Source organism: Lactuca virosa, chromosome 1 (assembly GCF_052849685.1).
Source record: "Lactuca virosa cultivar CGN04683 chromosome 1, Lactuca_virosa_CGN04683_v6, whole genome shotgun sequence".
In the NCBI taxonomy this organism is placed as follows: domain Eukaryota; kingdom Viridiplantae; phylum Streptophyta; class Magnoliopsida; order Asterales; family Asteraceae; genus Lactuca; species Lactuca virosa.
This window is the reverse complement of record NC_136426.1, coordinates 64,867,727-64,881,758: the sequence shown is the minus strand read 5'-3', so window position 1 is coordinate 64,881,758 and position 14,032 is coordinate 64,867,727. Positions and strand designations below refer to the sequence as shown.

Genomic DNA, 14,032 nt, shown 5'->3' with positions numbered 1-14,032 from the left:
AGAGTCATACTCCAAGATTGTAACTTGAGTGACATATCTTAAAGAAAGGTTTAAAACACTTGTCAAATGTAAGAGTAAAAGTGTCCTACTCTTGTACATTTGAAATTGGTAAGTTGTGATGTTTTGGATAAAACAAAGACCAACTAAGGCCAATTGTGTGAAGTGTTTGTCTTGATAAAGAATCCGCACTATCTCTTGAATATTTGGCAAGATAGTCTTATATGTCAAGAGGACAGTGGGAGTCTTAAAGATCCTAAAAAGAATTTCAAGAACTAATCAAGAATAAAACCTGAGGTTCTTCACTAGCACACGACTTGAGGTTTATAACCTATCGTGTTGACATATTCTGTGCCCATTCCAGTTAAAGTTAGCTTTGCATAGGAGTTCTGAAAGTTCTCAATTGGTTGCATAGCAACTTTGAAGCAATGGCAGGCCCTGTACTGCCAGGTGGCAAGAAGTTAAGATTGCATAAGTTCAGTCCATATGAGTTTGGATTTGTCATTATCCTTGTCTTGTGACTATGGTTTTGACGATTCACATGGATAAGAACACATACACCATAAAATCTAAGGGTCATAAGGTTTCTCTTCGATTCATGAAAATGATGGTGAGGAAACACTTCCACCAAGTAGATTTGAAGCAGATGGCAAAAGGTCTAAACAATTGAGACTATGATTACGGCATCCCTTTTCATAGTTCTGAAATTGTTTAGACACACATGCATGCTATCTAAGGAAAGGTGTATGATTTTGATAAAGTTTTATCAATGCATCTCGTATCAGAAATCAGAACTTTGGTAAGAAAGTCAATATAGTATTGATTTCTAGAAGTCCAGCTGATTTCTGAGTACATGTCAAAGCTAGTGGGAGCATAAGTGTTATGCTAATAATTATCATGTTAGTGGGAGCATGATAATTATTGTTAGTGTTGCAAGTTAGCAATGTTAATTATAGAAAACAAAAGTTTCAATTCGTGAGGCTGCAGGGATTGAAAAAGTTGTTTTGCTATAATTAAGGGAGAGGATATACTTCATTTCAGTACTAAAGGCTTAGATTGAGACATTAATCATCTTTAGTCAAGATATATATATATATATATATATATATATATATATATATATATATATATATATATCAATTTCATGTTGGATTGGTTCAACTTAAGGAAATTCTATATATTGCGTTCTCAAAATTCGATTATGATTACGACATCCCTCTTCATAGTCAAATTTTGAAAACATGGCAAATAAAAATATTGTAGCAAAAGACTGGTCTAGAATCATGTCTTTATGTGAGACATCATGAATCGTGTACCATTTGCTTTGGGTACAGGATCGATTGCATGTGCTATAATATTTGTCATTTCTAAATTTTTCCAAATGCCCAGAGGCATTAAGAAGGGAAAAGGTCTAGAATTGGATATGACTAAAATGATTAAGCAATTGTCGAGGACAATTTGAGGTTTACCAAAGATTGGTTGCTCAGGGACAGTTGGAAGTATAATGCTAATTTTGGAAGGACCATATTGACATATTCTGCAAAGAGGCATCTCTTGTTCAGAAGTGATAGTCAAAATGAGAATATGGAGTTGTCTCCATAGGTGGAAGTTATATGTGTAAGATTAGAAAACTTAATGCAAGAAGCATGTCCAAAGCAATGTACTTTGAATATGAGAGAATGATTGATAATCCATGTCTCAATCCATATGATATCTAGAATAGAGGAATATATGATCCCTTATCTAATGGACAAGTCATTGACAAAGGTCAGAGTTCATCGACAAGGTCAGAGTTCGACAGAAGCTTTTGAGAGCTATGATTGCTAGTCGGGGTTTGAACTCATACTCAATAATAGTTTTAGACTTATCCAAGTGGGAGACTGTTGGATTAATGTCTAAGTCCATAACTATAATTGGTAAGACTTGACCCGACCCGACATGGTCCATTTGGGTTGCATGGCATCGGGACAATTGGATAGACAAGATGAGGAAAAAGGATACTAGTGATTTATATTAATATATTATAAGTTCTAATATATTAATATATAATCATATTATTTAATTAGTATTGATCAAGAATTAATTTATAATTAATTAAGTGATCAAAAGGAACTAATTAAATATGGACTCTAAGATATATGTGTGTGATGGGCCAAGTTCATTTAGGTTGGGCTAAGCTTTCATGGATAGTCCATGGAGTGTTTAACCCATGGATCATATGAAATGAAAGGTCATGGGTATTAGGGTTTAACCCTAATCTCCACACTATATAAAGATGTCCTTGGTTGGTGAAATGGGCATTAGTGTGTATACACAAAAGGGCAAGGCCGATTTCACTAGAGAGAACCAAAGTATCCTTATTCTCAAGGTTATTCCAAGTGTTCATGGTGTTGTGTGAACCATTTGAGGTGTCACACTTGGGGCACTAGGCACTCAAGCTTCATGAAGACAAGTTACATCAAAAAAAGGTATGTATTCTATCTATTTTATTACCCAAGTATATGATATTTGTATGCTAGTATAGGGTAATATCTTGGAAACTTCATATTTGCATGTATAATAGAGAAAACATAGATCCAAGGTATTTATGGTTGTATGTGCACCATAGGATGTTGTAGTATACTAAAACCCAACAGTGGTATCAGAGACATGGGTTATTTTCTGTTATATTCATGCAAATGTTTGATTTTCAAAGTTGAAAAAAAAGAAAAAAAAACATGAAGTTTGTCAAATTTTAAGATAATTACTTGTTTTGTGAAAAACTAATTATTTGTAAAATTTGAATCATTTGCTATATGAGTTGACTGAGAGAGTGATTTCAATCCATGTCTCATAGACTGAGAGAATGATTTCAATCCATGTCTCATGTCTATACGATATCTTGTAGAATGGAGGAATATATGATCCCTTATCTAAAGGACACGCGTATCTGATAAGATCAGAGTTGACAGCGGCTTTTGGAAGCTACGATTGCTGATCAGGTTCTGAAGTCATACGCGGAATAGTTATTAGACTTATCCAAGTGGGAGACTGTTGGATTAGTGTCTAAGTCCATAACTATTTTGGTATGTACTTGACCCGATTGTGAGCATGGTCCTTTTGGGTTGCCTTCACACGGGTGACTAGACAGGATGACAGTTGAGGAGAGAGGTTGATTAGGGCATAAATATGATTTATTTATTATATTATATGAATAATATATTAATTTGGAATCATATTATTAATTAGTATTTAATCATAAATTAATTAGGAATTAATTTTGGGATTAAAGGAATTAATTAAAAGTACAGGGGCTGTTTTGTAATTATTTGATAGTTGAGACTTTGGGCTATTGGATCACCTTTATTAAGGTTTGAACGAAAATCCTAGAAGGATCTAGGAGTTTTCGTCCAAGGGCTTAAGGAAAGGAGTCCATGGACTTGCTTAGGCCCTAAGCTAAGGGATTAGGGTTTCCACCTTGAAACCCTAGCTAGCCTCAAGTATAAATAGCACCCTAAGGCACTAGAATTCGACCACCCCCCTTGGGAAAACCCTACTAGGGCCGAATTTTGGAGCTTAGTACCTTTCCTCCTCTCTCTCATATTCATCCTCTCACTCAAAGTGTGTTTGTGAGCCATTAGAGGTACTACACTTGTGGTACTTGCTTTCAAGAGCTAAGGAAATTCAAGGAACTAGTTTTTATTGCTATATAACAACAAAAGGTATGTATTCTATTCTCCTATGTAGATTTCGAAAATTAGAGGAGAATTCCAGGTTTTTTTTGTGTTCATAAAGTTGTATGTCTAATAGTGAAAACATAGATCCAATTAGGGTTGCATGCACACATAGGATTGTTTGTATAAAACCTATCAGGTAGAACATGGGTAGATGAAATAGTTGGTGTGTGAGGAAAGATTAGTTTGAGGATGAGACGAAAGATGATATAGATCATGAGATGAGGGTGACAGGTGAAAAATGAGTGAAACCTTTACCCAAACGATGGCCCCCGTCATTCATCAGAGTAGGGATGACAACCACAGACTATTCTAGACAGTCCTGTGGAACACTAGCAAGCTCGCAACTTGTAGGTGTTGTGGACTTGATGTTCACCGGTGTACTCTAAAAACCCTGGCAGCTATAGATTTAGTGCCTTATAATAAAACGATGGTAGCTATGGATTTAGTACAATGTAGATGAACCTTGGTAGCTATGGATTTAGTACTGTATAGATGAACCTTGGCAGCTATGGATTTAGTGATGGTTATAGGAACCTCGGGCAGCAATGGACTTTGTGCCAATTCCTTAGGTCAGTCCTTAGGAACGAATGAAGGAAGGATAGTCGATTCTTAGGGTAAAACCTTAAGAAATAAAGAAGATAATGGGGATGGGTAATTGGGTTGATTGTTTAATGATTGAATATAATAATTATATTATTGTGGGTTGAAAACCCTATATGCTCACCAGGCTCCCAAGCCTGACCCGCTCAGTTTTTTTTGCATTACAGGTAATGGCACAAGAGTATAAGTTGGTGGACTTGACGAGAGATTTTGGATTATAGATCAATAGTTATAAATAACTGTTGTAAGGTCTATTTTATACTGTTTATGCTTTTGGTCTGTATCGGAACATGACATCCCGAGATTTTGTTATTTAATGAAAATACATTTCTTTAAAGAAATGCTTTGATAAATTCTTATCACATTTTGTTTTGGGAACAAATTCCGCAGCAGTTTGTATAGACTCAATGAAGGCTGACCTTAACTCATATGAGCAATGTAGTTATTTTGTTCCTGGACTTTAGATGTTAATCATATAATACTTTCCCCTCTACAAAATGACTTGTCCTCAAGTCAAGTAACAATTACCATTTGAATGTTGTTTGTATAGACTCAATGAAGGCTGACCTTAACTCATATGAGCAATATTCAAGATTTAACACCAATGCTTGGTCCCCCGACCATGATGTGCAATTCAAGTAATAATACTCAAACTTATTAAATCCATTTTCCATCTAAAACTATTTTTAATAATGCAACCTGATTTTACTTTCATTTCCCCCTCCCTATTATTACTTCTTAAAAAATCAACCCATTTATTGTAAATTGTAATTCAAATTATAATAATTAATGTCTTAAATAATAGTAAGAAAAAAAAAGTTGACGATAATTGGGTTTGGGTATATTTTTGCCTTGATTAGAAAAAGATTGAACATACAATGTTGTAATGGAAGTACATTTCATTGCATTTATCCCTTTTAGTTAATTGATTCCATAGATGATGTTACTAACTAACTAACCCTTTGGAAAACTTTCCTTTATTCTTCAGGATTATATTCCTTAAGTTTTTTGCTTCAATCCTGGGAGGCTACCGTAACTTCATAGTAAGGAGGAATAATGTTATAGTTCTTTCTAACCTCCTGCATTGCATATGCTCTTATATGATCCTCTCATATTTCCTTTTCCAGGAAAATACTACAACCAAGTGTTCAATACTCAAGCGTTTCCGAAGAAGCGTTCTCGGGCAACTCACCTACCAATAGATGAGATGGTAATGGCCAATGGCCAATGGGTTTAAGTTATGCTTATTAGAAAATCCTTACATTTTGATTCTACATGCTTACGTGATGAATTGTTTTTAATTAGCTTAAATGCATAAAATAGCTACATACTGAAATTGATTTGTTTGTTATGGTATCTTACTTTCATTTCTTACCTATTACTTTAAAGAATAGCTACAATAAATGAAAGTATGTTGAATTTTTCCCTTTATAATTTTGTCAATTAACTTGCTTTTCCTTTTTATATATCCCATAATTACAACTATGTTTAAGCCCCCATGGTGTTTTCTGCTATTTCTTTTTATCTTAATGGACTTAATCCATTAACCTCTACATATCAGTCATCAATGTTTCTGTGTCCTTTTGACTTGATGCCATAAAAACCACTTAATAGAGAAAGTCAGGGAAAGGACTACACCTAAACTCAAGAGCCTTGCTATTTGTCTTGTACAAGATTTTATTTCAGTGCATACATTTTAGCAAGGGTAACCTCTTTACCCTAAAAAAGAATCCCAAATCCTAAAACCTAAACTTGTATTTTCTTTGAAAATCCTACCGAATTATGGCACTAAAAATTGTTTGTACCAGGATGATATAGCTATCTATGATTGGGTGGATTTTCCAAAGCATAAAATTTTGAATTAAATGGATTTATATCTTTAACAAACCCAAACCACCACTAAAGGAATTTTCTTAACCAAGTAACATTACTTGATGATTGGGCTGCATTATTTAAAAATAGTGTGATGTTTGATTGGATTGGTATATGATATGATTGTTTATGTGGTGAAGCATGTCTACATTCAGTGGAGTTGACTATATTGATGCTCCTACACCACATATGATATGGTGGGGCTTCATTCATGTTTCGATACTACTGGTCTCTCAATGGATGGTGTAAGTTATTATTTTTTTGTCATTAAACCACTGTTACTGTTCACTGCTTGTGTTAGTTTCTTAGGCCAATAAAAAACTCCTTTCATTTTTGCCTCGTCATCCTTTGCATTTATTTATGTACGCCTTCTAAAAGCCATACCAACAACTTAATAATCTATCATATACTTTTTTAATAATTAATAATGTTAATACTTGTCCAAATAATAACATTAGTTATTTAGTTACAAACATTATATTACGAAATACATTGTATTTTAACTACTAATAGTAATTATTGCATTTACATCAACCAAACGTTTAGCTTCTTTTAGTAATTATAATAAGTTAAGCTTCTTTTAGTATACAAATATATTTATAAAATAATAAATTAATTTAATCAATCGACATAGATAATGTTTGAACTTAGAATTTAATGTAATAATAATATTAAAAGAATGGGATCCATACACATACCCATTGCAGAGCCGGCATTGCTAAGAGACTTCCATTTGTTAAAAGTGGGTTTGCATGGATGCCCTTATTGGTCCATACACATACCCATTGCGGAGCTGGCATTGCTAAGAGACTTTCATAGTGCTCTAATATGCTATGATTGATTGGGTAGAAATTTCAAAAATAAGAAAAAAGTTGAATGTACAATGTTATAATTCTTTTTAGATAACAATGTCTTGATATAATTAGATTGGAAGTACAATGATGTAGTGTAACAAAATGAAATAAAAGTAATTAACAAATAAATGAAAGTATATTGCATTTTTTCCTTTATAATTTTGTCAATTAACTTGCTTTTCCTTTTTATATATCCATACATTCTTGTTATCGGTCTGAGTGTAATTAGAATAGGTTGTTGTTTAAGTTAATACTTAATAGAACTTTCCTACATTTTGCATAACAGTTTGACCAATCGGTTTAGGATAGTAAACAGAAGACTTGGGGGTGTTTGGTTCTCAATTAACGTAAACACTTCAGGTTAAATACATTCGCCCATCCTTTAAAAAAAATCATTGCATAGTGCATACACACAACTCTCATCACAAGTTCCTTGAGCCCTCCATTTCTTGCATCATTACTTTTCTTCTTGAGCGGGACATGAAGAAGCTCACTTCCATTTCTTGTTAACTGCATGCTCTACGATTAGTTGGTTGTTTTGTTTGTATTTGTATAATATATTCTTTCTTTTTGTTACTAACAATGTAATCGTGTTATTCTAAAAAGGTTACAATATTGTATTGATAATTATGGAATGATAGCTTTATTTACTTTGTAGTTAGTATTAAATTGTGGTTTGCCATTTTAAATGATTATATTTATAAATGTGTAATGTTATGATATACAGATAACATTATCAATTATGTATTACACATAGAGGTTGTATTCGCAGCTAATGACCTGCCTTTTTATTAAAGTAACAACCCCTAAGTATCGTCTTCTTAATAGATAACTTTTTATTAAATTCAATATTTTCATTTGAATAAATTAAATTGTCTCCTACCTTTTATGCCTACAAATATTCCTACCAACTAACATTATGACATGTGTCATCATTCCATATTTACTTAACTATCTCATTAAAAGTATATTAGGAATATAGCAAATAAAATTAAATTGAATGATGAAATAATGACACGTGTCATAAAATTAATGGGTAAGAATATTTGTAGGTTTAAATAGTAGGACAAAGTAACATTAGTTAAAATAAATTATTACTACTTAAACTTTTTTAACTCTTCTTTCATGTATAGCTATACCTTCATTTCCATTCATAAAATCGAACTCAAATATAAAATAAATACATAAAAGTAAAAGTAAAAGATTTGTATCTTTTTCACAAAAGTTTACTTTTAATTATTTGTATATTAGTTTTTTAAATAACTTAAAAACACAATGAACTTATTATTTTATTATTCCAATTTAAGACACCATAATCACGTCTAAAGTTATGCATTCTATAGACTATAGTCCCGCCTTCTCTTCTTATACACTTTTTTTTGAACAGCATTATACATATTTATCTAATTTTAATTATTTAATATCATATCCTCCTGTAAAATTTAAATACAGTCTAATTATTTGAAGTTTTGAACTCACCAAATTCAATGGCATTTGGTCATTGGCGTAATAATTATTCCTAATGTAATGGAGCCGTTACGCTTGCCAACGTGGCAACCCATATTCAATTTGAAAAACCCAACGCCAAACACTGCTTTGTCATTACTACGTCGGTGGCCCCTCATTCGACCGTTGCATCCTCCTCAACAAAACACCTCCATTCCATTATCTCTCTGCATTTTTTTCAGAAAGCTCCACGAAGAAGAAGGAGGAGGAATGGAAATGACAGATGATTTGATGTTTAGTGCAGAAGAGCTGAGAGTCGATGAAGGCCTAGGCTACCCGAAAGCTTATGCTAAGCTCTGTCGAGATCGAGGTTTTGGTCCCTACTCCCATGGCCCTCCTTTTACTTTCACTCCATACGCTCTCCAATCGCACCAGGTAAATCTCCATTTCTAGTACCCTTGTGTACTCATAACTAATAAAAATACCCTAATCAAGATTTTCTAATTTATGATCTCAAACCCCCTTAATCCTTGATTTGAAAATTCAGGGTTTAGCATTTCGCTTCCTGTTCAATTTTTTAAAATTTAGGTTAATGTGGTGCTGATTTATTGTTAGATTCTTATCGTTTGCTAGTGTTAGTAACAATTGATATAAACTAGATTGCTCTTAAACATATCGTTTTCAAAATTAATCATCTATGCATTTTAGTTACTAACCATGAAAAAATGAAGAAGCTAAAAGTTAGATGCTTTTTGTTCAATTGTTCTTGTCAACCCCATCATTTACTTGTGTCCAAATTTATCCCACAACAACCCCAATCTTCAAAATTCTAACATGTGGATTACTAGAATCAGTTTTCTTGATTGAGAAAGTATAAAGAAGTCTGTTGCATTACTTTACTTGTCATTATAATTGATACGAAAATCTTATGCATCCTGTTTTTATAGGCTTTGAGAGCCAAGGAGCTAGATGAGTTGTTTCCAATTATAGATCTGAAAGCAAAACCCTCTGCAAAACCAAAGATTTTTGTGAACCTACTATGGAAGCAACTCAACCATCTTGGGTAATGAACGCCTCTTTGCTCTATTTACCTTTTTCTAATCCAATAACTTATTCCTAATCAAATACAAAAGGGTTTTACTTTAACAGTTGGGACAATGTCTTAACATTTCAGGAATGCTGGCTTTGATCCCGAGTCTTTCAGAGTGGACTCCTATGGCAATGTTCTTTATTTCCATGCTGATTCTGCTTCTCCTCTTGCTTGGGATATTGATCATTGGTTCCCTTGCTCAAGTAATCATCTCTATATGATGTATATATACAAATCAAATGAACTTCCGTGTACATTTTCTGATTTCTTGGTGGATTACAGGAGGAGGATTGACTGTTTCAAGTAATCTAAGGTTATTACAATGGCAAGTATGCAAGAAGAAGCATCACAAGCTCGAGTTTTTAGTTCCATGGTGGGATCTTCAAGTGGGTATATCAGTCAACCAGTTCTTGTCAATCTTTGCTTCTTCAAACTCAGATTTTAGGTAAGTCATTTGTAAACCTTTGTTACCTTCTCTTATAGATGTGCATTTATGGGGATTATGTTTAATTCTTTCCTGCAAATTGACAGGCAGAGGGGGTTTTATCTACTGTTTAGTAATGGCGAAAGTGAAGAACTTAATTCTACACAAACAGTTGATTCACATTGTTTTCCACAACCTTTTAACGAATCACAGAAGAAATTGGGTCTTGCTCCAGCTGCCATTGTTGTATCCAGAAAGGAATCCAACATTATGACAGCTGCAAGAAAATCAAGATCGAATATGTCAAAAGAAAATGAAAATCCAGAAATGGTGATGAACCCATATCAAGCTATTGTCATTGCTCGAGACTCACTGAGACAGAATGAAGAAACAGTCAAGAAACAGACAGAAATACAGAAACTAGATGAAGAAGTAATGGAATTGAAGCAAAAGAACGAAGAAGAAAGAACTTCAATCCAAGATCTTGAATTGGTGTTAATCAAGAAAAGAAGGCGTGCAGAAAAATGTCGGCGTTTAGCAGAAGCACAAGCCTCATATAAATCAATGCTGGAAAAGATGATAAGAGACGCTATGCATCAGTAAGAAAATAACCTCAATGACATTATAAATTCATGTTTGAGACAAGATAATTAATTGCTAAAAAAAACTTTTTTGTTTGTTTCAGAAGTGTTGTTTATAAAGAACAAGTGAGGTTGAATCAAGCAGCAAGTAATTCACTCATGGCTAGGCTTGAAGCTCAGAAAGCCATATGTGATTCATCAGAAAGAGAGCTTCACAAGAAATTTAAGCATAGAGATGAATTAGAGAAACAAATCAGACCCGAAATGGAACAAACAAGGAAAAGATCAAGAATGGATGATTGGAAAGATGATAAAATGGTGTTATATCAACAACCCGAAAGCAAAGAAAGCCAAGAACCACCTCAAGATTTAGCTTTACTTCAAGAAAAAGATGACAACACTGTTTTATACTTGCCAGGATCCAACTCTGAACACAAGCAATTAAGGGTATTTTTGGAAGAGGAGCATAAAGAGTCTGAAGCAGAGATAGAAAGAAATGAAGAATCTATAGATGACATTAACATTGATAATGGCAAAAAGATGGAAAGATTGAGAATAGAAGAGAATGGAGTCTCGTATGACATCAGGTTTCCAGTTGATGATGATGAAGAAGAGTTAGTAAAAGAAGAGGAAGATGAAGATGAAGAGAAAAGAAAGCAACGTGGAAAGGGTAACGTTGAAAAATGGCTTCAAATACTATTGGAAGAAGAGGGTAATAGTACTCATGACAACATTCACATTAACACTTCAAATGCTTCAAATGGTAACAAGACAGATGAAATCATAAGAAAGATGAATTTAAAGTATCCCCAAAAAGAAACCTTGAAAAATGAGGCAACTGAAATTGTTGAAGAAGATACAAAAAGAACAGCCTTGATTAAGAATCCTCCTTACATAAGGAAAAGTAGTGTTGAAGAAGAAGATACAAAAAGAACAACCTTGATTAAGATTCCTCCTTACGTAAGGAAAAGTAATGTTAATGAAATGGAGTGTGAGAAATCGATTAGTAGAAGGAAGAGTTTTGAAGTGAAGGAAAGAAGTGAAAAAATTGGGAAATTCAAGGATATTGCAAGGAGTGAGAGTGCTAGGGTTTTGAGAAGGATTCCATCTTCACCTTCGATAATTTTGGGCATGAAAAAAGGTGTGGATTGCATTAGAAGGAAGCCGGCTGTGATGGGTGATGATGAGGATGTGGAAAACCGTGGGGTAAATGGTAATTTTATCAAGTCTTCTTATAAGGTGATCAAGAAAGTAGTAAAGATGTAGTTTTGCAACTTTTAGTTGCAAGTATAGTGTGTTGGTATTTTTTTACGGTGAATAAGTGAGTGAACTACTATGTGTGTGTGTGTGATTCGTTGTCTTGTCATGCTTGGTTTGTGTGTGTGCATATTCTAAATCGAAGAGGATGCAGAAAATTATACAAGGTTAGAAATAAGTTGTCATGATCAATATCTTACTACTATAATTGTTTTTTGTTCCACAAGACAATGTATAAGATCATATAGGGATTGAAAAATCTTACTACTATGAGCTATTTTGTGGGATTGAAAAATCTTACTGCTATGAGCTATTTTGTTCCGTGTGAACAATGATTTATTTATATCAAATGAAAGTTATAAACACATGCATATAAATATTTCTACTTAAACATCTAGTTTCAAACGATCCTAGATCCAAGTTCCTAACATAGGATATAAATATGTAACATAGTAAAAAGTAAAAACCATATGACCAACTACATTTATTTGCTCACATTCATAGAAAATTAGAAGATGAGTCATGAATTTTAGAACGAAAACTATAACTTTAACTATCTAAAAATGTTTCATTGGGAATTAAAAAAAAAAAAAGATCCAATGAATATGGCAAAACCTAAATATCAATTTTGTTTGTTTTTTCATTCATTAAGATATAAATAATTTAACATGTTTCTTTAGGAAAAAAAAAACAATTCTCAATAGAAAGGACAACAAAAATGTCATTTTATTGATGGTTTTTTTTAAATATATAATAATTATTAACAATTTTATTCTCGATGATGCTATGATCTTAGCATATATTTTACGATCTTATTATAGATCATACAATTTTACACCGATTTTACCTCTAAATCAATCTTGTAACAAGATCATAAATAAAACCATATAAAAATGCATGAATAAAGAAACAATAATAAATAGAAGATAAATGGATAAACAAATCAAGCCCAACAACTTAGGACCAAAAATAATTTTGGGCTTTTTTTGAGTTTTAGTACAAAATAGTAAGTTTGAACATAAAATGAGTCGGCCCCTAAAGAATATAAATCTTATCGAGCATTATTGTTAATATTTTTTTATTGAACTCGATCAAAACTTGATTAATTTAATATAGTTTTATATGTATTTTCATGTTATTCCGGCTTTCAAATCGAGTTTGCCATGTTGCACATAGCTTTAATAGATATATATTATTTATTCAAGTTCTTAAATCGAATTCAAAATAAAAAATAAATAATAAAATAGAGTCTTCAAGCTATCAGGATCCAGTTCAAGGTTCACATTATTTAGGGGGTGTTTGGGATTACTTTTTGAAGGGAAAAGTCCTTTTTGTAAAATGACTTTTTCTAAAAGACCTTTTTCCAAAAGATTTTGTTTAAAAAATGTTTGAGATTTCTTTTTGCTTTTTCAGCCTCAAATCTTCAAAAAGACAAAAAGTCACGTAAGTGTGACTTTTGAAAATGCTACTTTTTGTGATTTGCTAAGGTGCTGTTTGTTTTTTCGAAGCGAAAATGTCTTAAGTCTGCGGACCACCTCTGCAATCCTCTGTAGCAGAATAGGTGGAACAAAAGGCTGCAGCATTTAATAAAAAGTTTGTTTGTTTTTTAACGTCTGCAGACTACTGCAGTAAGTTAAAGTAAGGCGCGAAGAGGTTTGAAGCAGTTGGTTTAGTGCTGCGCCACGCAGCACACGCGCAGCAGTTTTTAAGTCAGAAGTCTTCAGGAAAACAAACAGCTGCGAAAGGCCAAGTGTTGCGCGTGTGCTGCGCGGCGCAGCAATAAGTGGTCTGAAGTGGTTTTTTTTAAAAAACAAACAGCACCTAAAAGTTGGTTTTAAAAGTCTTTTTCCATTTAACAAACAACTTTTGGACTTTTCTAACTTTTTGGAAAAGTTAAAAGTCAAAAATTTGATTTAAAAGGAAAAACAAACACCCTCTTAAAATGCTACCTAAAAAGTTAAAAACTTGCTTGTTTTGTTTTGTTCTCTAACCTAAATTATTACATATATTTAGTTGGGAGACAATAAATAAAACGTCAATATGTCCGAGTGGTTAAGGAGACAGACTCGAAATCTGTTGGGCTTTGCCTGCGCAGGTTCGAATCCTGCTGTTGACGTCTTTTGTCTTTTTTTCCTATGTCATTATGAATTATGATACGTATTATTTAGAACGACGAAGAGCAAAAATAACAATAT

General features: G+C 33.0%; 1 protein-coding gene and 1 non-coding gene across 2 annotated transcripts; both read left to right on the top strand.

Moving 5' to 3' along the window:
• The first annotated feature begins 8,564 nt into the window (after window positions 1-8,564).
• On the top strand, window positions 8,565-12,025 carry LOC145140840 (trichohyalin). Its single transcript, XM_079074252.1, has 6 exons — window positions 8,565-8,920; window positions 9,433-9,548; window positions 9,660-9,778; window positions 9,858-10,020; window positions 10,107-10,598; window positions 10,685-12,025. The coding sequence occupies exons 1-6, from the start codon at window positions 8,567-8,569 to the stop codon at window positions 11,844-11,846; spliced, it is 2,406 nt and encodes an 801-aa protein (XP_078930378.1). The 5' UTR covers window positions 8,565-8,566; the 3' UTR covers window positions 11,847-12,025.
• A 1,846-nt stretch (window positions 12,026-13,871) lies between these two features.
• TRNAS-CGA (transfer RNA serine (anticodon CGA)) lies at window positions 13,872-13,953 on the top strand. Its single transcript has one exon. It is a non-coding gene; the product is annotated as a tRNA-Ser (tRNA).
• Window positions 13,954-14,032: the final 79 nt, after the last annotated feature.